General features: G+C 41.2%; 1 protein-coding gene across 1 annotated transcript; it reads left to right on the forward strand.

Annotated features, from left to right (window-relative positions):
- The first annotated feature begins 314 nt into the window (after window positions 1–314).
- hecw2b (HECT, C2 and WW domain containing E3 ubiquitin protein ligase 2b) lies at window positions 315–25,050 on the forward strand. The gene is given in 32 exon segments (XM_042513301.1): window positions 315–793; window positions 3,559–3,666; window positions 3,840–3,934; window positions 5,605–5,680; window positions 5,760–5,929; window positions 6,894–7,036; window positions 7,559–7,659; window positions 8,207–8,995; window positions 8,998–9,128; window positions 9,233–9,374; window positions 9,648–9,787; window positions 9,790–9,811; window positions 10,646–10,747; window positions 12,279–12,429; window positions 12,521–12,624; window positions 12,734–12,858; window positions 14,196–14,381; window positions 15,030–15,182; window positions 15,303–15,405; window positions 15,511–15,607; window positions 15,760–15,843; window positions 16,135–16,244; window positions 17,153–17,273; window positions 17,355–17,468; window positions 17,705–17,857; window positions 17,961–18,059; window positions 18,971–19,100; window positions 19,269–19,415; window positions 19,616–19,730; window positions 20,392–20,477; window positions 20,635–20,747; window positions 21,945–25,050. Coding segments are annotated over 32 exon segments (4,719 nt in total). The 5' UTR covers window positions 315–396; the 3' UTR covers window positions 22,057–25,050.
- The last annotated feature ends 1,665 nt before the right edge of the window (window positions 25,051–26,715 follow it).

Below are 26,715 nucleotides of genomic sequence, written 5' to 3' on the forward strand. Positions count from 1 at the left end.
TCTTTACCTCCATCATTTTCTCCATTTTTTATTCATTCGTCCTTCAGTTTGATCTAGTGGTGCGCTTTTAAGCTAAAGGACCCACGTGTCCTCCTCTCTTCTTCCCAAACTTTCCTCCCCCACCCTCCCTTTTTGTTTTTATTTTTTGCGGCACCCACCTGGCCTTCACCATTCGTCCCTCTCTTGCAACGGCTGTCCTCCCCCCCTCGCTCCCGCCCCCACTCATCCTCCCCCTCCCTAACCACCTCCTCTGCCCCCTCCTCCCCCCACCATCATCACCACCACCACCATCCTCACCCTCAGCCCCACTCCCACCACCACCACCATCACCACCACCAACTCTCCTCCTCTCCCCCTCGCTTCTCGCCCCCTCCCTTTTCCACCTCTGCGGGTACCATGGCGATGGCTGCCACTGCCTCCTCCTCTCCCTCGTCCTCATCGTCGGGCAACAGCAGCGCGCGGGAGCACCTGCTGGCGGTGCGTCGGCGCACCCCACATTCCCGGCCGTACACGATTGGTCCGGACAACCTTCGCAGTCTGTCAGTGCAGGGCGCTGTGGGAGCTTCCGGCTCTGCGTCTTCTTCTTCAAATATGTCATCAGGGAGCCAATCAGAAACAGCGGGGGTGGGGCTTCAACGGGCCAATAGCGACACAGACCTGGTTACATCAGACAGCCGCTCATCTCTCACAGCGTCTACATACCAGCTGACTTTAGGCCACTGTCACCTGGTCATCTCCTGGGACATCAAGGAGGAAGTGGATGCCACCGACTGGATCGGCCTGTACCACATCGGTGAGCAAACTCAAAAGTTGATCAATTTACTGTGACAAGCAGCAAGAAGCAGCAAGTCATCACATTTAAACAGCTGGAACCAGCAGCTGTCTGGCATGTTGACTATTCTGTCAATTGACTAATCAATTAATTGACTAATATTTTCTGCTATAGTAGGGGTCCTGGGGCACTTTGGGCAACAGGTCACATTTTAAACGCACAAACCAGATAAGATCTCAACTGAATTCAATAGGTTCATTTCTGTTCAGTTATTACGTGACAACTATCTTCTTGCCTTTGATGAGTTTTATATTCAGCATGTTATCTAGAACATTGCAGTATCTTAAAGGGCTGCAAGTAACTTATTTTTATTAATACTTATTAATACTTTTTAATGTTTCTCTCAGTGCTTGCAAAAAATGCTAGCCACCTGACTGACCTTGAGTTAAGATGAATTACCATGGAAATACATAGAAATCTTAACAAATCCTTGAATTCAAACAGCCCGTTTTCAGTAGCCTATTAATTGTGTACGACCAATTTTTAAAAGGGCCTCGATTGTGGTCAGTTCTTGCTTGCTCATCGTCATCATCATGTCCGTCTTCCTGCTTCCTGTCTCTTTGTTTCTCCATTCCATGTTGTCTCTCCCTCTGTCTGCTATCCCGCCTGTCTGTCCACTTGTCTAATCTCCTGTCTTGCAGTGTAGTAGAAATTGCTGTACATGATAGCGCTATTGAAGAAATTCTAACTTGTAACTCGTCTTAAGAATAGAGCACGGCATCAGCCCCACTGCTGCTGCATTAACTGGCTAATGGATTGTGTGTGAGAAGAAGGTGGTGAGGGAAAGGGAGTAGGTTATCCTGATGAAAAGTGATGCTGACTCAGCATCAGTAGCACTTAAGAGCAGTATATGCCGGCTCATATTACACTCCCTCTTTCTCTCAAAGTGAAGTGTGACCAGTCTGTTCCACAACAATACCTCAAGAATACTAAATTCTGCGTGAATATTTGAAATTTGCACTCGTGCAGATTGTGTGTGGAGAGGATAGACTGTAAAAATAATCTTTAAAAGCATTTTTTCTATCAACGTCAGTACAGTCAAATAATAATGAGTATGTTTGACACAATAACTACATGCAAGTGATTTTTATTCCTCTGATTTGTAGCATTGATCCAAATATATATTCCTGTTGTCTGGTATTGTTCATTCTGACATGGTTGCCTGTAAGGGTGTCCCGATCAAGTTTTTTTTCCCCCTGATCTCATCATCTCTGATATGTTGGCTTTTTGCTTGTGCACTTGCAGTGGGGATTGGTGAGTGATGTTGCCGTAACTGTGATAAATAATGTAAATATACAGTCATATTCTGCTTTTTTGTTTATGATGTGTGGTGTATTGTGACGGCCAGGCTCATCCACTGCTCTCACACACACACAGAGCTTAACAGGGGAGAAACACAGACAGCTGAGTACAGCAGAGATGACGAAAGGCGCTCCATGTTGCTGTGCATGAAAAAAAAAACTGTTTGACAGAGCTGACATAAAACAAAGGATCAGATCACTCTAAAGGCTAAATATTCCTCATCTCAATCAGTCAAAAAATGCCTTGATCGGTCCTGAACCCATATTTGAGATCATATCAGGTCATCATCCCTAGTAGCCTGAATTTAATGTGAGATAAAAGCCAGTCTCTGAAATCAGCTGGGCTCTGTGATGCCCTGCAGTTTCCAGGCTCCGGTGTGAAAGAGCAGCTTTCAGCAGCCAGTGAAATACACACAGTTTTACACAAGCTAAGGTCATCTCAAACCACAGGTGACTGATTTTGTGTTTTTGTGAAATAGAATGATTGCCTGTGGACAACCCTCTGTCCAAGACAAAGAGGCAAAGAAAGCCTATGAAAGGTGATCTCTCCATCTCTACAACCTCTCTCCAGCTCTTTTCTGGTATTGACCCATGCAGGGGGATTTCTAGGGTTTTTCTCCCCAGGGGTGAGCACTGTTTCCAGCCTGGCTGTCAGCCATGCTCCCCTGGAGCCGCCTGAGCTCCATAACCTCACCCTGCTGTCTGACCTGTGTGTGTATATGGGTTTGTGTGTGTGTGTCACACTTCTCAGGATGTAGTTTATACGGTTTGGATGATTGCAGGGTTATCAGGTCAGACAGGTGTGTGTGTGAGGAATACTTATTTACTGTCACCAATAAAGGCTCATGGTTTATTGATGTTGACCTGCTGTGACAGAGGGCAAGGTGTGTACTGTATATAGATGCGTGTGCGTGAGTGAGACAGACATGAGCATTGATCCATTAGGACATGGCCCATTTGTCACAGGACGTACACATAAATGTTTGATAGCTCAACAGTTACAGACAGGGATGTATTTTATGACCTGAAGGCAGAGTTTCCCACAGGAACTACTAACCTCCTTGGTGGTAATTGCAACATGCTCTTTTACCTCTTTTACCTGTGAAATCCCCAAGGAGGTCCAAACCAAACTGTGAACACCACGTTTGAAAGAAGAAGAAAGCATTCCTTTAGATGTCCCTCATGGGGAAATCTATCATTTTTGCTCTGCTGGTACTTTTTTGACAAATTACACACACACAGGCTGGAAATACAATGTAAATGATGTAAAATCAAGAAGTATACCTGTACACAGTAGATAAATGTCAGGGGTGAGGGGACTGCCCATAGTCAGGAGCCCCCAGCAGTTGGGGGTTCAATGCCTTGCTTAAGGGCACCGCGACACAGAGGAACAGCTTTTGAATTAAATGTGTATGTGTTTCACAGATGAGACGTGTGTGGCCAACGTGTGGGACTCCAAGAATCGTGGCGTAAATGGCACCCAGAGAGGACAGATCGTGTGGAGACTAGAGGCGGAACCCTACTTCATGGAGCGTGAGTAGAACCCAGCAGTGCTGTGTTTGTCTTAGTTACAGGGACATCCCATGGATTTAACTAATCTGAAAACCAGTTTACGTGTCAGTTGTACATCTTCAGTGGATATGGAAGAGCTTTGTCAGGCCTGAGAAAGATGTCATGGGGATTTTTGTGTTGTGTTCTCTCCACAGCTGAGACTAAGATCTGCTTTAAATACTATCACGGTGTAAGCGGAGCATTAAGAGCAACAACACCTTGTATCACAGTCAAGAACCCTGGAGTACCGGTATGTTAGTGTGTGTCCCAACTACATCTCCCTTAAGCCCCTACAGTCATTCCTCATCCTCCAATTGTTCACCATTGTCACTTATTTTCTTTTCTGTCCTTTCTACCTCTTTCTCCTCTGATTTTTTTAACTGACTTCTTTTCCAGTTTTCCTGAATTTCTGGTACACAATCTGAAACATCCTTAATCTGCCATCTAATTGGCTTCCAGAGGCCAGTGATCAGTGACCATATTTATCAAGCATTTCAGAAGAAGTAACTCTCAGTAAGACTCCATGCACATGAGGATTACAGATAAAAAGTGTTACATTTAGCATTTTTAAACCAAAATGTTGGCATTGTGTGTTTCTGTGTGTTACATTTTAACTTGCATAGTCTTAGCAGGAATGTCACAGTAGAAAACAACTGTTTTGGTGGCACTAGTGCTAGTGGAAAAACAGTGACAGGATGCAAAAAATATCTACATTCGGGGGTTAAAAAGATGCAGGAAATATAGCTATGGGCCATTAAAAAAACAGCCACATTTGGGAGCTAAAAAGCTGCAAGATACACAGCGACGGGGAACTAATAAATAACTACGTCTTTGAGTTACGATGCCACAGGACACACAGCCTCGGGTCACTAATAAACACACACATTTGGGCGGTAAAAAGCCGCAGGAAAAACAGCCATAGATAATCCAAAATCTTTCCTGTTTGTGGACTAAAAAACTGCAGGAAACATAGTCGAGGTCACGAAAAGGCCTATAATTGAGAACTAAAATGCTGTAGGAAACACGGTGATGACTCACTAAGAAAACTAGTTCTGTTGTTTGTCGGTCTTGAAACAGTGGTCTGCAGTTTGGGAGGCATCTCATGTACTACGTTACTTTAGAGACGCTGACATGATATATGAAACATAAAAATCTAACATATTCATGGTTTGCATGAATGTAGACTGCCAGTATTTTCTTATCATTTTACCACTGCCTACTATTTCAAACTGTCAGAAAACGCTAGTATGCCATCATGGTTTCAACTTTGCAGGCATTGCATAACAGCAGTGTCACACGTTTTCTCTGGAGTTGTCCTCGCTCGTCTGAGAGTCAGTGCAGGAAGTCCTACTGTGAGATAGAAGTGTTTTTACTCTGTGTGATTTCTCAAAAGGATTCTGACGCACTCTATAAATATAGTGGCTGTTTGTCAGCTGTAGATCCTCCCTCTTCGTTCACTAACACAGTGACTAAATAAAGGCATATATATCAGTATTCAGCTCAGCACAGGTGGCTTTAAGGAGAAAATCTTCTTAACTGCTGCCTCTTGACCCCCAGAATTTATTGGTTAAAGTATTTTGGACTCCACTCTGCTAAGACCAAAGCTGAAAGCAAATTAAGAGATGGCAGGGATGCAGTTAGTCGGTGGAGAGCAGTGAGTGGAGAAAGTGAACGTCGCTGAGCTCTTGGCAGCACAAACTGAGGCAAAGAGACATTCACTCCAGTTGAGTCAGTAAAATTTAAAGCTGTCAGCTTGAATCAGGACTCCGAGACTCTTATTCCTCCCCCTCTCTGATGTTCCTCCTTTTAACTTTGCATCAACTATCTCTGTTTCTTTAAGAGTCAAATCAGTTCACTCTAAAAATGGGACAGGTAGGTTACACACTCACACTGCTCTCCTGTTGGTTGTTTTCTCATCAGGTGGGCAGTGAAGGCCAAGTGGAGGACCAATCAGGGACTGAGCATTGTCGGAAACTCGTCAGCTTCACCCTATCAGGTGCAAGGATGATTCAGTGGAATTGCGTTTTGCTCCAGTATAAAAAAAACATCTTATGAATGAGTGATTTCCTCTCCAGACATGCGGGCGGTGGGCCTGAAGAAGGGCATGTTTTTCAACCCCGACCCCTACCTGAAGATGTCCATCCAGCCTGGAAAGAGGAGTGGCCTCCCCAAGTTTACGCACCACGGCCAGGAGAGACGCTCCTCCATCATTGCCAACACCACCAACCCTGTGTGGCACGGAGAGGTCAGCACAAACACACACATACGGAAATGCACACACCATGGTGTCAAAAACAAATTTAATAAGGGTAAACCATTTAACACCACGAGCAACAGCAGTTTTTCCTGCTGCATTTAGACACCTTTCATTAGCATTTAAACCTCTGAGACCTTAGAAAATTGACTTGATTTCTTTCAAAAACACAAAAAAATATGATGAGCAAACTGGCAAGAAATGACATGCAAAGTGCAACAAAAAAAAGTAAATGATCTAAAAATAAGGTGGTTTAGGCTTTTTAGATATGAAATGTGAAGAAATGTCCAGAAAACTATTAATAATGAGCTCTTTCTTTAGGATATTTTTTTTTTTTTTTCTGCTTATTGTATTTTATTTTTACTTATTTATTTTTGCTTAATTTTCCTGAAACTTTTTGGGCCATTTCTTGAATTATGTTCAATTATGTTCTTGTAACAGGACACCTCAGAGTGGGTTATCACACTTACACCATGACCATTACGCGATTTTCGCAAGACCATACTGTTGATTTCAGAAATAGACTTTTCAAGGGTTTAATACTTAAAACATATAACCCTGGATGTAGTAGCAAACATCAAGTGTTTGGACCTCTCTAGCTTATCTAAGGATCAGGAAGTGTTTTGTGATCCAACCAAACTTTTTCCACACCTATCTAATGTATTAAATTTCTATATGTAATTTAATTTGATTTCTGCTTCTTAACCTTCTTATATACATGTGGACTTGTGTTCACATAGAATTCACGGTACTTGGAGCTGATCACCATCACTGTTAGAAGTTGAAGGACAAAAGCAGAAGTGAAAAAAAACAAAACGAAACAAAAAAAGGGTGTTAATAGCATTGCATTTTAATCCAATGTATTTCTAAATGCATACTGTAATCAAAGAAACTGCATGTTTACCAAACATCAACATAATAAAGATAAAACTTTGTACTGTTGATCCTCCTGTAGAAATACACCTTTGTGGCTCTGATGACTGACGTGTTGGAGATTGAAGTGAAGGATAAGTTTGCCAAGAGCCGACCAATCATCAAGCGGTTTCTGGGTCAGTTGACCCTCCCCGTGCAGAGACTTCTGGAGGGGCCGACAGCTGAGTGAGTGCAAACACACATACATCGAAATGTCAAATTTGGATGCATACAAATGTTGACACATAAATGTGTGTATTTAATGAAAACAGCACCTCCTGCTTTATTTTAATTAGCACTCAGAAAGAAGGAGGGAACCTCTGAGGAGGACGCACAATCATCTGACCTTCAGCACTTAACCACAGCGACACCACACGGTGCAGCCAATAGCAATCGATCCTTCCTAATCAGCTCATTGTTCAAGCATTGATTTGATATTGATCCACAACTAAGGACATAATGTTCTCTAATAAAAGATGTATATGTATAGTGTGTGCACAGGTCAACATTATTTTGATGGTGGGAAGTGATGGCAAAACCGTTGTTGTTATATATATATTCAACACTTAATTTTAGATAGATGAGCGTGTACAGTCTTGTGTATACCTTCATCTGCTTCTTTTATGCCTGAATATATGTTTGTTTACATTTTCTGTTTTCTGTGTGTTCTCTGATAATGTATCTTAACATGTGTGTTTGTGTGTGCAGTGATCAGCAGGTCAGCTACAGCCTGTGTCGTCGTCTCCCTACGGACCATGTGAGCGGGCAGCTTCAATTCAGAGTGGATATCACCTCCACTGGACATGAAGGTGTGTGCGTGTGTGTAAGTGTGTGTGTGTGTGTGTGTGTGTGTGCATTATAATTTTTGGAAGTGATGTAAATGAGCAACATACTCTTCAATTGTTTTATATGATAAAAAAGTCATTAGTGTGTTAGCAAAATGTTCTACTGTGACTGCCACTTTAACATCATATCAAATAATATGCAACAAAATAGACTGCAGAGCAGTATTAAATGGGCAATTGTCCCGAGTCAATTTACATCCACTAAAAGTGCTTCTTTTTGCCACCAAAAGGCTCAGATTGTTATTCTGAGTCTGACAGCATTATGGATTGGACCCCTATTGAGGGTGACCTTTTTGTGGAAGAGGAAGGTTCTCTTTATTTAACCAGAAACAGCTTTGCCATCGCCAAACACACCAGACTGCATATAAACAGCAGTGTAATTAGTGTAAAACACACTTCATTTAAAGCCTCCAGAAGCACAATAAAACTCACAAAAACTGTCTCAGTTCATCTCTGATGTTCCACAATTTTACCGCTCCTCCTCCTCATCCTCATCCTCTGTTTCTTTCAGAAGCGTCACCAGATGCTGTTGGAACAATCTTAGGCAGCGCTGTGAACGGTGACCCCGGCAGTCCCTCAGATGACGAGGACCTCCCTCATCCATCCACTTCCTCGCGTGTTGCATATGAACCTTCTCCCACAGGATCTGATGAAGGCTCCCTGATAGTTAATGGTGCTTGTTACTATGGTGATGACAGCGTGTGGCGGGATCCAGGGCAGATGGGAGAGGAGGATCTGCTGGCTGTGGCCCTGGGCGGCCACACTCACAGGCAGGTGTCACTCAATGACTACCTGGATGCCATTGAGGCTCCCAGGAGCCCCGGGGACCGTCCTCTGGCTGGGCCTTCGCCGAAACTGCGCTCTAGCTTTCCAACGGACACGCGACTAAATGCCATGCTGCACATAGACTCTGATGAGGATGAGGAGACGGCGGGGCAGCACAGGGAGCAATCACAGGAGACGAGGACGCAGCAGAGTACAGACTTATCGACAAGATCGGCTGCATCTGCGTCTCAACAGGGGAACGAGGGTTCAAAAGAAGAGCCACAGGGCCATACTGGAGCTGGGACTGAGCCCGGAGCAGGGGCCACAACAGAGGCAGGCTCCTCTGCCAGTGGTCAGCCTGGAACAAACCCTGCAGGGGCCGAATCTGGAGCTGGAGTTACAGAAAGTGCCGTGCAAACACAGGTAGGAGCGTCAGCCGCAGCTGAGACTGAAGCTGGCACTGGAGAGGCTCCTGGAGCATCAAGGGAGGCTTCAGGAGAAAGCGCCACAGCTCCCAGCTCATGTCAGGCATCAGGGCTGAGGCAGCTGCAGCGGCTGGGCCCGGGGAGTCTGTAAGGGAGTGTACCTGTCAGGAGCAGAGTAGCAGGATGGGTGCAAACCAAGAAGTATCCCTCACTCCCTCACTGGGTCCACTTTCACCCATTCAGGTGAGCAGCTGTAGTTTGGTAGCTAAAAAGTAAATGTCTCAGATGTCATTTGGAACATTGCATAATTTTTTCTCCGCTCACCCTCTTGTTTCTTCCCTCCTCAGGAGGTGGAGACAAGAAAAGAATTGGCTCCGAAAGCGGAGGAGGAAGGGGAGTCATCAAGCAGCGAGGCGAACGGACCAGTAGCAGCAGCTGCTCCTACGAGCAGTGTCATAGCTGATCGAGGAGAAGGGGCTTCTGAAATTGGTAGGTGGTAAATGTTTTTGTTGTTTATTTGTTAGGATCCATATTAGCCGTGCTGTAAAGCAGAGCTAGTCTTCCTTGGATTCACAATTAAAAACACACATTGAACATTAGAGTCAGGGCTGGAATTTGGAGCCCCAAAATCGTATTAATTTAAACATACATATATATAATTAATCTACCAGACTCGTGCACACGCAGCTGTATCTCCTTTTGCTGCTTTCATTTGCCTCTTTGTACTATTACACAATTTAAAACAAATGTCATTAATTACAGGAGCAAGTGCCACTGTCAGGAGCAGTCAGGAAGAGGAGGAGGAGGGGGAGGTGTGGAGGAGGAGGCAGTCCATGCAAGCGTCTGGAGGTGTGGCCCAAAACCAGGAGGTGGGCTCGGCCAGGGAGAGTCAGAACGGGTCAGGGGGGGGGTGGAGAGAGAGACAGGTGAGATACAGGACTGACATGGATTTATTAAAAAAAAAAAAAAAAAGATAAATCTAAATTTTTTCAGTAAAAAGAAATCATTTATTATTCTTTTTTTATTTTTTAATCAGTAAAATGTGTGTATATATATATATATATATATATATATATATATATATATATATATATATATATATATATATATATATATACTTAAACTTAAAGGAACATTTACAAGTTTTCACACAATCTTGCAGCTTCATTCCTCCATCAGGTGAGACTGAGCAGCTCCACCAGAGCAGCTGCAGCTGGGGGTTATCTTTTCCAGCCTCCTGCTGCAGTGATTGCGTTTACATGTATGTCTTGTCTAACAGGAGCATAACACAGGCTAACTGGGTTCAGATCTGTTTTTATGTCTGTCTTTTTTCATTTAAGTGTCTGTAAGTCAGAGCATGTTTGTGATTAACACAAAAAAGGTTCCCACAACTAGTATTTATTGTATGCTTGCCAAAATTCAGTATTTGACCCATGAAGCAGGCTGTCTGGACTGCCATCAGAGAAGTGAGCTATCGGGGAGTATGAATGTAATTAAGAGACTAGAGTATTATTCAGATAAGATCACAGTTTGCAGAGAGAACAGTTGTTATTTCAGCTGTTGACAGTAGTCGACGGTGGTAGGTTGTGCTGTGGGGAGAACAAACAGCTGTAGGATCTGATGTCGTACTTCAAAGTCATTAAGTTTTACAGTTTTGGTATTACATGTGACAAGGGAACATTTCTACTTTTTCTTACATTTAAAGTGATGCAAAAATGTTTCGCAGTTTTGATGACAATATATTGTGTATGTGTATGCAGGTGCCACAGCTCAGGTCAATGGCCACCAGTCAGTTCGATCCCTGCCATCTGTCCGCCATGACATCAGTCGTTATCAGAGAGTGGACGAGCCACTACCACCTAGTGAGTGGCTTTTTTTGGACAGTCTGGAGTATATTTTTTAATGTGCTGTGGTGTACGATTAAACGGGAGGTGGCAGCAATAGTCAAAATAACATCAAACTCTTGCCTTGGCTTACGTCTTTAGCCTTGATCTGTCCAACAACTCGATTTTCTTGCCAAGAATTTAGTCTTTTGGCAGAGTAACATGAGCGCTTTTAATGCTATGGCCTCCCCTGATCGACGTTTATGTGATGTACATCTTAAATAGTTCACTGTGTCCTTAATCATAATAAGAGTCTTTCCTGCCTTTACCTCTCTTCTCTGGGATCATTTTATTCTGGATCCAAACAAGATGGCCTCTGGGTTTCAGACAGCCAAGTCTCAATATTTTAATGCTCTTTACTAATAATCTTTACTAATCATCTGCAAGAAGAAACAAGCTTCCTTCGTGTCATTAAGATATAACATGTTTTATACATTGTACACAATGTATAAACATACAGTGTTTTATAAATTGTATTGTAGCATAAGGCACATAGTTTTATATTTTCACACTCTTTACACACTCAGCACATTATACATGTTTATAATTTTAAAGATTCACGTTCTACTGCTAATTGTTGGTATTTTTTATTATTACTGTGTTTCTATTTTATTTTTTACATACTCTGTGCTTGTACTTACTTCTACTTTCTGTAATTCTCTATGCTTGTCAGTGACTGTAACAAACCACAGTTCCCCCGAGGGATCAACAGAATATTTCTGATTCTGATAATAGAAAAAAAAGTGGCCCCAGGACACCTCATAGTCTTAGCTTTGAAAAATGTTCTATCGACATCCACTATCTGTGTCCTTCCCTTTCAGAGACAAAAAAGTGGTATAATAATCAACATTGCAGCTACTTAATTCTTACAAGAAACTTGTAATCAAGCAACAAGAAGAAAAGTAAAACACAAAAATAAACGACAAAGAAAATGACCCCAAATAAGTGCAGAAAATTTAAAAGTGTGGGCTTTTTTTCTGCAACACAATTTAAAATATATAATTATGATGATTATAAATATGTTTTTGATAACTTTATAATAATTCTCCCCCTTTATCAAAACTATTTTTCAGGTTATTTTATTTGTCAGCTTTTACTGATTTCTTGCAATTTGTGGGACATTTCTTGCCAAGTCGGTCATTACCTTTTCCGCCCATGTTTTTGAAATAAATCAATTTTAAGGGGTTAAATAGCATGTGAAAGGCATCTGAACACAGCACAAGAACACTGATGTCGAACCAGATTTGAAAGTCTTAAAGGGATCCATTGCTCTTCAGTTGCGTGGATGTTCACTCCTTTACATCATTGATGAAGTTGTCACTGTGACCGACAAGCCAACAGATGCATAAAGTCAATTCTACATTAGTTTGTATAGACACAAAGCCTCTGCATCTCCTTTTCAGCATGGCCTTGCTATTGTGTGACGCACTCACTTCTGTCAATATGTGTGTGTGTGTGTGTGTGTGTGTGTGTGTGTGTGTGTGTGTGTGTGTGTGTGTGTGTGAACCAGACTGGGAGGCTCGTATCGACAGCCACGGTCGGATCTTTTACGTAGACCACGTGAACAGAACCACAACTTGGCAGCGTCCCACTGCTCCCCCCGCCTCACAGACCCTCCAGAGGTCCAACTCCATCCAGCAGATGGAGCAGCTGAACCGCAGGTCAGAGTTAAATTTATTTAAACTTTCCACTCTTGTCTTAACTTTTCTTCTTTAACCATGTTAATTAACACACACATACACACTTTTCCAGATATCAGAGTATACGTAGGACAATAACCAATGACAGCAGACCAGAGGAGCAGCCAGCCAATGAACTGACCGCAGATGAGACAGACATGCACCCCTCCATCCCCGGTAATCCTCTCTCTGCACTGCAATCAGGTCTGTGTAGTCTGCAAAGCATTTACTGGAGACTTGATTAGTTTTTTTCTGTGTGTGTGTGTGTGTGTGTGTTTTGTTGCAGAGCTCCGCAGGGACAACAGTGTGTCTCAGTCCAGTTCCAGGTCTCGTCTCACCCTGCTGCTTCAGTCCCCAAGCGCCAAGTTTCTCACCAGCCCAGACTTCTTCACTGTGCTGCATTCCAACCCTGTATGGACACTTGTTTTCTTCTTTTTTTCCCCTCTGTTTCAACTTATCAATCTCTCTTTTCTCCAAATTCCTCTCATAGATTGCCCTCTGCTGTTTATTTTAGGAAATTGCAAGGCCTTCTCCTTTGTTTCTCATTTCTCAGTTTGTGCATCCTTGATTCCTTTCTTTGCCTCCTCTCCTTGTGTGTTAGTACCTCCCACCTGAGCTGCATGCGGACAGAGGAGTCGAAGCAAAGACATTTAACAAAACGAGACGTCTGTGCTTTGGAGACCTCATTTTAAAGCAATGTCAATTAAATATAAGTTGTTATGCCTTTTTAATGTGTCACAGCTGCCAAAAAGATTTCGGTAAATGGATATGTCTGGCCATCCTTACTCATAGTTCTCTGGCAAGCTTTCCGTCTCCTTTTTCTGTGACATGCTTTTTTTGGAATTGAGACGTTCTTAATGATGTCACACTGAGGTCAATTTTATGGTTACAGGCAGGACGATGGAGGAGAGAGGAGATGAGGAGGCACAAAAGAGAGAAATGAGAAGATCCCACTTTTTTAACCTCCATTAGATCCGCACTCATTCAGGGACTGTGCCAAAAATTTTAGGTTGGTCAGAAAAAAGGGGAGGGTTATGTTATGCTGATCCCAGACTTTTTTACTTTTAGAAGAATGCTTAACTCCCCAAATGACAATTTGCGTATCAAACAGTCTCTCCCTTATGCTGAATTTGTGAGGAAATCCTTTTTCTCACATGCCTTCAGTGAATAAATAATCCAAAAAACAGAGAAAGCAATGATGAATTGAAGTCGAAACATATCGAAACATCTCTTTCCAGACTCTAAATTAATGCAGTATAGTCCAAGTCTCATTTATCTGGTCATAGGGTGAGTAATTTCCAAACAGACAGCCCTTCCTGGGGAACATTTCTGAGAGTAGAACTTCATCTGTGTGCTTTTTCATAAACAGTTATTTTACTTAACTGAACACAGGAGCAGCTGGTCTTCCACTGCCTTGATCATGAGTTTATCTGTGTTTGTGTGACGTTGGTGTTTTAAAGGCTTAGTTTGTGTTCACCACAGTCAGACAACAAAAAAAATTAGGTTAAATTGCTGTTTTTGTCAGTGGGTTCTGGCTTTGAAGATAGCATCAATAAGGTTTACTTTTTGTTTGGGTAAGCTATAAATTACATCAGTAGTTTTCTTAATGGACAGTTATTACATGGTATCACAGTGGGACAACTTCACTTTACAAAACTTCTTACCTGTGCCTGGTGCGTTTGGTTTCTCTCTTCTTTCTGTCTTTTCCCCTTCCTCTATACTGTCTCTCGCTTTTTCTGCGTGTCTAGAGTGCCTACCGTATGTTCACCACCAACACGTGTCTGAAGCATATGATCAGTAAGGTTCGTCGGGATGCTCACCACTTCGAGCGCTACCAGCACAACAGGGACCTGGTGGCCTTCCTCAACATGTTCGCCAACAAACAGCTGGAGCTGCCCAGAGGCTGGGAGATGAAACATGACCACACCGGCAAGGTGGGAACCACACCCAAATAAAATAAAGTGCCGTGGGCTTAAAGGGTTCTGGATACAGTACAATTTAGTATTTTATATTCAGTTCAAGAGGTTGCAGTATTGTGTGGATACATACAGTTGCAGTCACCCATAATTTCTCCTTCTTTCTTCCTTTACAAAAATTCGTAAAAAGTAGTGAAATACACTGATTTTCAGTGGTGAAATATAACTATATAACTATATATAAAGTACATTTACAGTACTAAGTACAGTAGTAAGTACTGTACAGTATGTTCAGCATTTAAAATTTATTTCTGTTGCTATTCCATAATTTTGTTGGGAAATAATCTACAACTGTTTAATGTTTTGTGGTGATGTATGACAGATGTTGTTTCGAGCTGTTTAACTGTTGAAAGGAAAATATTTGCATATTCATTTATGTATTTTTCGGTCAGGGAAAAGGAGTTGTTATGTAGGAATTTTTTTTCTGGAAAAACCACATCAGACATAAGTTATTATTCAAGCAGAATATTTTTCTATCTTTTAAAACATGGCTGCAGGGAATCAGTCATTTCAATTTTTATTTTTTTAGAAACGAGTATGTACTGTTAAGTCCAGTCCACGTTAGAGCGGACAGTTGACAGTCTCTTGTTTTGTGAACATTTACAGCCTTTCTTCGTGGACCACAACTGTCGCGCCACGACCTTCATCGACCCCCGGCTGCCTCTCCAGAGCACTCGGCCCCCGAGTCTCCTGGCTCACCGCCAACACCTGACTCGGCAACGCAGCCACAGTGCCGGGGAGGTCAGCCCACGACGACTGGTAAGACAGAGAAAAACATTGGTGTTTTAGGTGTGTAGCTTACATACCTAAAGCTCTGTATCTTTAGGCTGGTTAAACTCTGAAAATATAACTGCTTCTGTGTCTGCCCTCCCTTTGCAGGTGGGTGAAGACCCTCGTCATGCCGGACCACCCGTCCTGCCGCGGCCTTCCAGCACCTTCACCTCTGCCAACCGGGGGCAGTGCCAAGATGTTGTGCCAGTGGGTCAGTAAAAACACAGACACATACACACACACACACACAGATATACACAACACTTCAGAAATGATCAAATATGACCACCGTGAATGTGTCTTCTTCTTCTTCTAGCTTACAACGACAAGATTGTGGCGTTTCTTCGACAACCAAACATCTTTGAGATTTTGCAGGAGAGACAGCCGGACTTCAACCGGAATCATTCACTCAGGTACACGCACACACACACACACACACACACACGCACACAGAGTCTATACCTAAGATAACACAAAGTTTATATGTAACTTTATTATTTATATGTAAAGCTTCCATATGAAACAAAGTCATCAGCATTAATCTATAATGTCGCTATGACAACAGGGAGAAGGTGCAGCTGATACGCACAGATGGAGGGTCGGGATTGGCGAGGCTGTCAGGTGACGCTGACCTTGTCATGCTGCTAAGGTGAGACTTATTTCTTTCCTCTGTCCCTCAGTGTCTTTATCCCCTTTTTATGTTTGCTTCCTTTTTTCGTTCTTATTTTCCCTCTTGTTGGTCGTCCGAGTATTTTTTTTTAATTTACATCCCTTCTTTAATTTACCTCTATCTCCTTTTCATGTTTTATTGTGTTAGTTGTCCTTTCCCTCTTTTCTTCTTTGCTTCCTCCCTTATGCGTTTCTGTTCTCTCTGTCTGTCTAAGTCAGTCTATTGAATTAATCTCTTCCTCGCTCTTTCTCTCCACTCTCTCCTTTGCAGTCTGTTTGAAGATGAAGTAATGTCCTATGTGCCTCCTCACGCCTTACTTCACCCCAGCTACTGCCAGTCACCTCGGGGATCCCCTGTCTCCTCCCCGCAGAACTCACCTGGTAAGAGACGGAGACACAGGTCACATACATACAGTGCATTTTATTGACATTTATTTCATAAATATGATTGGGTTCAAGTCCTACTGAAAACAGAAAATCAGCCACAAGAGCTTCTATCCAGACTCCTGGTCAACACACACGTGTGCGTGTGTGTTGTAGTGGCAATTGAGTTGAAGAGATTTTCATCGGTGACTCCACAAGCAAAACTACTATATTATACCTAACTTTGAATGCCAATATGGCAGAACAAACATACATGAATTATATGAAACTGTCCAGTTACACAGTGTTTCTCTAAGCACCTTCACTGTCACACAAAATCTGAAGAAGCCTACTCTTTGGTTCTTCAGCTATAACTGGACACTTGCTGTTGCAGAGAAAGCTTTAGTAAATGGTTGATTCTTTCATATGTCTCAGTCTAAAATTGTTACTTGTTTACTTTCCATTCCAACATTTCCTATCAAGAATTGTATCAGAAAAGATGTATCTCTAAATTTGAAAGTCAGCAGAGAACATCAGTCAAAATAAACATAGTGTGGTTTTGTGTTTATTATAGAATATTTAATAGTCCATTTAATTTGTAGCACAATTGTTTTACAAGAAAATGACAATATACATTGTTTCATATAAAGCTTTACACAACGTACAGTTGTCAAGTAAAAGCTTTATTTTATCATTGCTGTCCTTCGATGAATGTCTGAATTTGTGAAAAGGTAGTCTGGGAAAGGCATTCAAATCTGCAACTGATTGAACCAAAAGTAGACAAAGAAGGGAAAGTATAAAGAATGTAAACACACATTGCTTATCATAAAGTAACGGCTAGAATGCATCAAGCTCAGCAGATTGCTGACACATGCCAGCGCAGTAAAAACTTCTGTCTCTCTCTGTCTCTCTCTCTCTGCCTGTAGGTACTCAGAGAGCTAATGCCAGAGCCCCAGCACCCTACAAGAGAGACTTTGAGGCCAAATTGCGCAACTTCTACAGGAAACTGGAAACTAAAGGCTATGGCCAAGGACCAGGGAAGCTGAAGTAGGTGGAATGTGTTTGTCTCAAGAGAGAGATCTTGCTTCTCTGTTTCTTTGTGCTTACATTCGTGTGTGTGTGTCTCAGGTTGATCATCCGTCGTGACCATCTGCTGGAAGATGCCTTCAACCAGATCATGTGCTACTCCCGCAAAGACCTGCAGCGCAGCAAGCTCTATGTCAGCTTTGTTGGGGAGGAGGGGTGAGTCTGTGGGAGGGGAGGAGAAGAAAAAGCATAACACCCTCAACACTTGTGCAAATGTGTGTTTCTAAGTCAATCTGGCTATCACAGGATATCTTGTCTAAACCTTTTTTTTTTCAACAAAACAATAATTCACATACTTTAACCTAAGTTCTGAATGCTAGAACATTATTAAACATGATTGAGCATTTTAAATTTTCTGGTCGAGTTACATTATCTGAATATTTGTGTTGCAGGTTGGACTACAGCGGGCCTTCCAGAGAGTTCTTTTTCTTGGTTTCCAGGGAGCTGTTCAACCCGTATTATGGTCTGTTTGAGTACTCTGCCAACGACACCTACACCGTCCAGATAAGCCCCATGTCGGCCTTCGTAGACAATCACCACGAATGGTGAGGCTTAGTGTACACACACACACATGCAAGAGACTACGAAGTTTAGATATGATCTTTAATATCCTGATTACGTTTATTTATGTGTGTTAATGCGTTTCAGGTTCCGGTTCAGTGGTCGTATTCTGGGTTTGGCTTTGATCCATCAGTACCTGCTGGATGCCTTCTTCACCAGACCCTTCTATAAAGGCCTGCTGCGCATGTAAGTACAGTGTGTGTAATGGGGCTGTACCTAACTCAGAAAAATGTCAGTCGAATCATATTTGTCTGTTCTGCGCTAATATTGAACAATATGGGGTTTTTTTTTGTTTTATTCATATAAAGATTTAAAGTTCAAACTGGCTCAGCAGGACGTTCATTGTGACAGTGGCATTTATGAATCATAGTGAACAAGCTAAGTGCTCTAACAATGTGTCGGAAATGTGCAACATTTTTTGCCAACACGAGACAGATGTACATTATTAATTTATTTATTTTTATGACATGATTTTACACTATTTATTTATGCAATGCATTGTCTTTTTTATATGGACCGTGAGTCTGGAATAAAGGATTAATTGATTTATTGATCCAACAAAAAACAGAGACTGTATTGTATTAAGTTGCTGTAAACTGTAAAGTCACTATTTTTAAGCACTCCTCTTCCAGGCCGCTGCATCTATCCTGCAGCTCTCTGTACCAAAGTAGCTTTAAAGTCAAGAGTGTTCACTCCGCTACAAAACGTCTGCAGAAGCACACTGATGAGCAAAAAAAGAATGCATGCACAGATTAAGATTTTTTTAAACGTATTTGACCTGAAAATTCAGTTGGATATCTACGTATACATGCACATATTTGTTTCTTTCTTTTTTTTTTTTTTAGCATTTTTTAAACATTTTGTTTAATGTTTAGGTTGTTTTTAGGTTTAGTTGATTCTAAAAGGGATAGTGCAAATTAATAAATACACAAGGTATAGAAATGCTAGAATTAGCCAGGAGGCTAATTTTCATCTGTAGTCCCTTGGGCGAGGTGTTGCTTCCAACCTTGACCTTGAATGTTACAGGTCACATAGACATTCATACATACATACATACATACACACTCATTCACTCACTGTTGTTTCCCACCATGTAGTCCATGTGACCTGAGTGACCTGGAGTACCTGGATGAGGAGTTTCACCAGTCCCTTCAGTGGATGAAGGACAATGACATAGAAGACATGTTGGACCTCACTTTCACTGTCAACGAGGAAGTCTTTGGACAGGTTAGACTCTGTGCATGTGTGTGTGTATGTGTGTATACATTTATTCATAGAGCAAGACAGAGAAAAGGGGACTAAGATTGTAAAAAAAAAAAAAAAAAAAAAAATTCATTTTGCTTTGTAGTACAGAAAAAAGTATAGAGAAAGAATATTTGCCTTTCTTTCTCATAGATAACAGAGAGGGAGCTGAAACCCGGCGGAGCAAACATCCCAGTGTCAGAGAAGAACAAGAAGGAGTACATAGAGCGGATGGTGAAGTGGAGGATAGAGAGAGGAGTGGTGCAGCAGACTGACAGCCTGGTCCGAGGTTTCTACGAGGTATGGCTTAGTGAGACATAATGTAAACTAACAATCTTACACAAGTTCCTGTATTACATCTCTCTATCCAATTGTACTGTAAAAAATATGCCAGTGGCAATGTGATGTGTTCTGTGTGTGTGTGTGTGTGTGTGTGTGTGTGTGTGTGTGTGTGTGTGTGTGTGTGTGTGTGTGTGTATGTGTGTGTGTGTGTTTTCTAGGTGGTGGATGCCAGGCTGGTATCAGTGTTTGATGCGAGGGAGCTGGAGCTGGTGATCGCTGGCACAGCTGAGATTGACTTATCAGACTGGAGGAACAACACAGAGTACAGAGGAGGTATGGAAGAAAAGAAGGAAAGGTTGATTAGCTGTTTATCAGACTTGATTTTAAGCCTTCAAATCGTATCTTGTTTACTGTTGTGGAGAAAATCCCTTGAGGTTTTTGATTGTGTTTTGCAAGGATGCATGATTTGTCCACAAGCGTGTGAACCCACCGGTTGAATCTTGTATTGGGACCCCTGTCTCATGGTGTTTTCATACCAAACTCGATGCAAAGATGGGATTTCCTTCTGAAAGTCTCTTGTCATCTAATCTAATTATACTTGCCAGATCTCAAACAACTGTGAGTTTAAACAGAAAAGTTTCTGGTTAAAGGCTCAACTGAGCTTGATTCTGCCGGGGATTGAGCTCTCGTCATTCACCATCATCACTGAGGTTCTTTTTTGTCATATCAAATACAGAGAGGTAAAATTGTACAGAATAATAAAAAAATAAATACAGGAATTAAACATAACAGGTTGCAAAAGCATATACGTGTAAAGGTGAAGTGTCAACAGTGATGAGCTCTAGAGTCCAAGAGTCTGATGGCCTGTGGAATGAAGCTGTCCCTGAGCCTGGTGGCGCAGAGAAGATCGAGACGTGGCAGCCGCCCTCAAGACTGTCTTCTCAGTCTTCGTGATTCACCACCATAGTTACATGACAGTATTTGTTGTGTTCAGGTTACCATGACAACCATATTGTCATCCGGTGGTTCTGGGCAGCAGTGGAGAGGTTCAACAATGAACAGAGACTCCGACTCCTTCAGGTAGACGTGCATGCGTATGAGTGTGAGAGAGAGAGAGATGGAGAAATATAAAGAGGGTTGTAATTTAATTTTTTTTGGTCAGGTTCAATAGTGATATCTAATTCCCTCTTCCCTTCTCTGTCCTTCCCTCTTCTTTCCTTCCCATCTGCCTATTCAGTTTGTAACCGGGACATCCAGTATTCCTTACGAGGGCTTTGCTTCTCTGCGAGGCAGCAACGGACCCCGCAGATTTTGTGTGGAGAAGTGGGGGAAGGTCACCGCACTGCCAAGGTAAACACAGGGAAGACACAAAGCTCATCAGGGTTTGATGTGGGTCGCAATTTTATGCTTTTTTCATTTTTATAGTGATTTTTGAGTTCATTTAATTTGTTACAAAGTAAAAGAATTTACTTTGGCTGAAGTATCCAAAACTGTCATTGGGTAAATGTACTATTACTGTACTGAAACAATTGTTCAAAAATAAGTGAAAGAAGTCACCAAAACAGTTACTTAAGTAAGAGTATAAAAGTACACACAAAAGTAAAGGGAATTTAATAAGTAAATTAGGGAGTAATATATTGTATAAGGCAATATAGGCAGGCCATCATGTGAGAAAGTATTGTTCTGAGTAAATTATTGATAACTTACAGAATCATAATGCAATAGCCAACCCTCAACTTTCTCTTCACCTCTCTCCAAAATGTTTCCTCAAATTGCACAAATTGAAATTGCAAATATAAAATATGCCCAATGGAAAAACATCAATTTAAAAAAAAAAACATTTATCACTCGCATGAGGTGGTATTTCAGGTGATTCAAAAGAGCCGTATTTCACTGAACTGCAATGGAAACGCTTTTTTCTCTTCAAAAGTTGTCTTTCATGTCATTCTCTCTGTCACTCACACAGCAAGCAGCTTAATCATCACCGCTGCTGTGCTCAGGGTCCTGTTCTCCGGTTTTTAAATCTCTACCGTCGTAATGCCTGGTAAAAATATTCCCCTCTGACAATATAAAGGCCCAACACCATGCCCCAACAACAAGCAAGCGCCTCTGTTTCACCACTGTGCCCATTAAGCATGCACTTCAGTAACATCATGTAAATAACCACTGTACCTTTGAGCTGTGTGCTCATGTAAATGAACCGCATAGCTGTGCACTCAAGATCATAACTAAGCTGTAACCACGTAAAAGATGGGTGAAATAGAAAACTGTTGTTATAAATTGTGATGTTTACTAGAAATACAATATCGTCAACAGCAGGTAGGTTGTTTGCAATGACCATTTCCAGAAACTTTCAGTTCTGGTAATGAGCAGGGTTGAGTGGGGGTTTAAAATACGCTGACCTGTGCACCGATAATGCAGATGTAATCTTAATGGAATTGGAAGTCCATGATTGGTTTCGATATTTGCAATAAGGAATACCTGCTGCTCACACTACACCTTCTGTGTAGACAGTGTGTAACATCACTTCCTGTGGTCTCTCTTCAGAGCTCATACCTGTTTTAACCGGCTGGACCTGCCGCCATACCCGTCCTTCTCAATGCTGTATGAGAAGATGCTGACGGCTGTGGAGGAGACTAGTACTTTTGGGCTAGAATAATCCTCGTCTCTGCACATCTCAGCTAACCTCCGTCTGCCCCTCAAGGACTGCAGGTGGTTTAAGAGAGGTAGCAATGATTGACAGAGGTTCAAAAATCTGGATTTGAAGTCCAGTTTATGGTTTATGTTTAATTTATAATGGGCTAAATGATATATCAGGGGCTCATAGTACCTTTGATCCATGAAGCTGCACTCTGACCTTTTAAAAAGCCCCATGTACAGACATAAACACTTATTTTTTGTTGCACCTGCACGTATTTCACACCTACTTAGTAACACACGCTCTCACCTGTGTGAAGTGATGAATGACAGACTCTTGGACCAGAATCATGACTGCCGGGATTTGACCAATTGGAGACGGTATTGTTGGTTTTTTTTTCCACTTTCTCTTTGATACCAGGAGATTACAGTCTAAGATGTAGGCTACACATCAAAGAAAAAGCAATCACTGCCTTCACTGCAAAGGCTGAGTGGACTCAGCCTCTTTTATTCTCTTGTGGATGGACCTCTTAAAGTGCAGTGACGGCCTCATTGTAGTACAGTGGCACCTTGTGGCCTGTAGTAGTAACTGCACTACAGTTGTTTCTCAAAGCCTTTCGAGGACCATCCAACTTTTGGTAAAGTTTGTGGAATTTTCCTTTGAACTTCTACGGCCAATTTTGGAGTCCAGACAGAAGCTTTGCTATTGTTACAGTATTTTCATCTACGAGAAAAAAAGTGATTTTCTAATGATGTGGCAGTGACATGTTGTGAATTGAATGTAACTAACATTATGATGTAGATTGTGTGGGAAGTGATTATGCACCAGATCTGGATCCACTGGCAAAAAATATGTGGCCACTGCTTACTTGAGTTAATAATTAGTTAATGAGCTGATGGTAATTAAGTTCAATGCAGGATGTAACCATATCCATTTACTTAGATTGTATTTGGTTGATTTACTTTGACCCAAATCTATTTTTTGAAGTTTGTTAGAAGTCACGTTCACTCAAGAAGCGGAGATTGAAGAAAAATTCTTTATCCAAATGGATAAACGTGCAACCACCCGTGGCGGATTTAGAAAACCTGGGTGTCATGGGAGAGTAGTGATTCCCCACTGAAACATACAAGCTACTTCTGCAGCTAAATTTCTGATGAAAACATACAAAGACACATTTCTGAGTGGAACTACATTCACAAGTTGGGCAGGGAAGATTAAAGGTGGACCATGACAAAAGTCATTTATTAGTCGCGTATGCCTTAAACATAAATCGAATAGGTAATATTATGATAGCTTGATAAGAACATCTTATACAGCAGAAACACTCCATTAGTTAGATAAAGTGATAAAGATATCATGTCATATCTTTATTTTGATGATTACGCACTCAATCTTTGAGTGTTGTGCATTCAAATATTAAATACAATGATTCATAAAATCTTAAATTCAAACATTAATCTCCCTTTTTAACACATCCTTTAAGACGATGGAAGGATTATTAATGCCCCAATGATACCATTACATCCCCTTTTCAGATCAAATCCATGTACTTTCTGCATTCAGCTATGCCATGTGTATTATGTCTTGGACAGCAGAGAAGATCCATCAGTTTTTGAGATAAAAGAACATATCAATCGCTTATTTTTGGCAAATTATATTGTTTCTCTGCGGCAACACTGCCTTAGGGTTTAAAGTAAGTTCTTTTATTTTTTGCTAAATCCATAACAACATTTCTGTCTCTAAAGGAGGTTTAAAAAAGGACCTTTTGGTAGTAACAGAGCAATCTGCTGCTAATATCGCTGCTGAATTAGCTCAAATTAGAACATTCTGCAGTGTAAACAAGTAAAACAATGATTGACTTGAACTGGTAGCTGTAAATATTGAGGGTTGATGCCAGCACGAGCAGAATCCAAGGTAATTACACAAGTTTATCCAAATTTAATGACAACAGCCAACAAATGAAATATAGCAAGGAGCCTGACAAACATCCAACAAATTACAACCTCCTGTCCCAAATTTATTTGCCATGCAACAATCTGCACATCATGTCTTGCAAAAATCACATAATTTAGGCAGCTGTTTGAAGCCTGTAATTGCAGGTTAGCAAGTAAGGGCATTAAGTTAAGTTAAAACTGGAAAACATTAAATGCAATACATATCGGTATTGGGTATTTAATAATACCGTATTTTAAAAACATTCTTATATCATTGTTTTTCCCTATGCTAAGTGACAGTTATTGACAAGCACCCTCAAAGGGTCAGGAGTTTTCTATTGTTGTATTCAAAAGTACTGAGAGTTTAACTTACTTAAAAGTACAAAAGTCATCAAAATATATTGGATGCAGTTACGTGTACATTTCTGGAATGTGCAGAGGGCGGGGCTAATTGATACCATGGACATGCTGATTATTGAGCATTTTCGTTTATGGATTTTCTCCCGTTTATCTTGGCTGGTTCGGTCTAGACAGCTCAGGGATAAAAGGGTGAAAATTATGTTATATATAATGATTGAAAATCTTAATCACTGCTCCCCTTATGCCTCCCCCTAGATCCGCCACACACACCCAGATCAGAACCGAAAAAAAATAAAATAAGAAATATCTTATGCACTCATAAAAAATGACTATCACCCTGAAATACTTTGAAAACAGATTTAAAAAAGTCCTGGACCTTCTGTGTTCTTTGTTTACACTTTAAAAGAATGTACTCTAACTTAAAACAAAAACTTTTATTATTTCTATATGAAGTTAGCACTTGGATAAAATTTCATGTGCGAATTCAGTTTCATTCAAACAGGATCAAATAACTCTCATAGTGAAAATAATACTCTTTCCCTCACTGAATGCACTGCCCTCTTCTCTGTCTGTCTCATCAGAATGTACCAAAGTTTTAGCCTTAACCGGCTGCCTCACGTCAAACCCCGACCCAACCGACCACTCTCTGTACAGTCCACCTCACTTTTGAATATGAATGTTTGTCATCACTTCTCTCCTAAAATAAAATTTCATCACTCTATGCAAGCTTTTCTTTTCCTTCCTTCTATGTCACTTTGACTCTTTGTGCTCTGTCTTTTTAGTTCAGAATTATGTCATATCTTCTGTTTCCAGTTCTGATGCTTATTTTGCTTCGTTTCTGCTTTGACGTGATGTAAAACAGCCTGTGTGACATCAGATAATCTTTTGGAATCAAAGCTTTACTTCGGACACCATGAACAGATAACCCGACAGAACCTCCGGCACAGACGTGCAGAGGACTTCCCCACCTCTCCTGCAAAGACGCCTGACCCACAGACTCTTGTTTTTTGCCTCTTTTGTTGTTGTTTGTGTCTCATTGGAGTCATTATGAGTCTCCTTGAAGTTGCTTTGCATCTCTGTAGTCATTTTGTAGTCATTGTTTGACTCTTTGCGATTGTTTTGCCCCTTTCTGTAGTTCTTGTGAGTCTCTTTGCAGCGGTTTGGCATCTATTTGAGGTTATTTTGTGTCTCCTTGTGGTCATTTTGAGCCTCTATGTAGTTACTTTGCATGTCTTTGTAATAATTTTGTGTCTGTTTTTTAAGATTAATTCCTTAGCTTTTGCCTTTATTATACAGGACAGCTTGAGCATGAAAGAGGGAAAGAGGGGATGACATGCAGCAAAGGGCCACAGGTTGACATCGAACCCACGGCCACTGCAGCACGTACATAGCCTTTGTACAAATAAAATGTGGGGCGCTCAGCAGCTGGTAGTGCTGGGAAGAGTAGGTGCCCCACATTTTTTGTCTCTTTGTGATGGTTTTGTGATTATTATGCCCCTTTCCATAGGCAGTCTCTTTGCAGCAGTTTTGCATCTTTTTGTAGTTTTTGTGTCTCTTTATGGTCATTTTGAGTGTCACACTGCTTTGCTGAAGTAAATGTTTTTAGATTTGGTGTTAACCAAATGTTTTATAAATTCCACATTATCAGCCAGACAGCTATTTTCTCATTTTGAAGGGTTATAGCCTTTGTTACTGCATTTACAAAAGTTTAAAGGAGACTTTCTAATGTACTTGTAGTTTTCTTTGACAACCAGCAGGTGGAGTACTAGTACACGGATCTTGACTCATGGATTTGCTGCATTATGTGGGATGCTCTGAGAGTGATACTGTGCCAGAATTTTTTTGTTTGGGCTGTTGGGTTTGAATAAGAGGTCAGTTCAGTGTCATTTTGAGATAAGAATATTATGGCGGTTTGCAAACATTGGACTTTACTTAAAATTATATTTGTTACATTATTTTGAAGATAACATTCTCAATGAAACCATAATCAGATACGTTTGTCTTGGCTTATCTTGGTTTGTGGTTTCCAAAAATAACCTTAAGTTGTGTGTATTTTTCCCCTTATAAAACATGTTTGATATCACAGTGGATCAGATTAAATTATGAAGCCTTGCAAATCAGGATAATAATGTGAAATCTGGCCTTTTTGTCCTGTTTTTATGTTGCAGTATGTTCTGGGGCTTAGTGGCCAGTTACATGATATTCCCTGGATGCAGTCCATGTGGTGTTTTTCTCTGGGAGCTGCAATCAACAGATCAATACATCAGCAGGATTAGTACTAACCCACTTCTCAATAGCCTGATGTCCACTAGATGCTCCAACAGGCATTCAGTCAACAAATCTGCCACTCAGAACCAAGTGCTGCCTGTCTTCCAGTGGACAAGTG

The sequence above is a fragment of the Plectropomus leopardus genome, chromosome 24, assembly GCF_008729295.1.
Source record: "Plectropomus leopardus isolate mb chromosome 24, YSFRI_Pleo_2.0, whole genome shotgun sequence".
Taxonomy (NCBI): Eukaryota; Metazoa; Chordata; class Actinopteri; order Perciformes; family Serranidae; genus Plectropomus; species Plectropomus leopardus.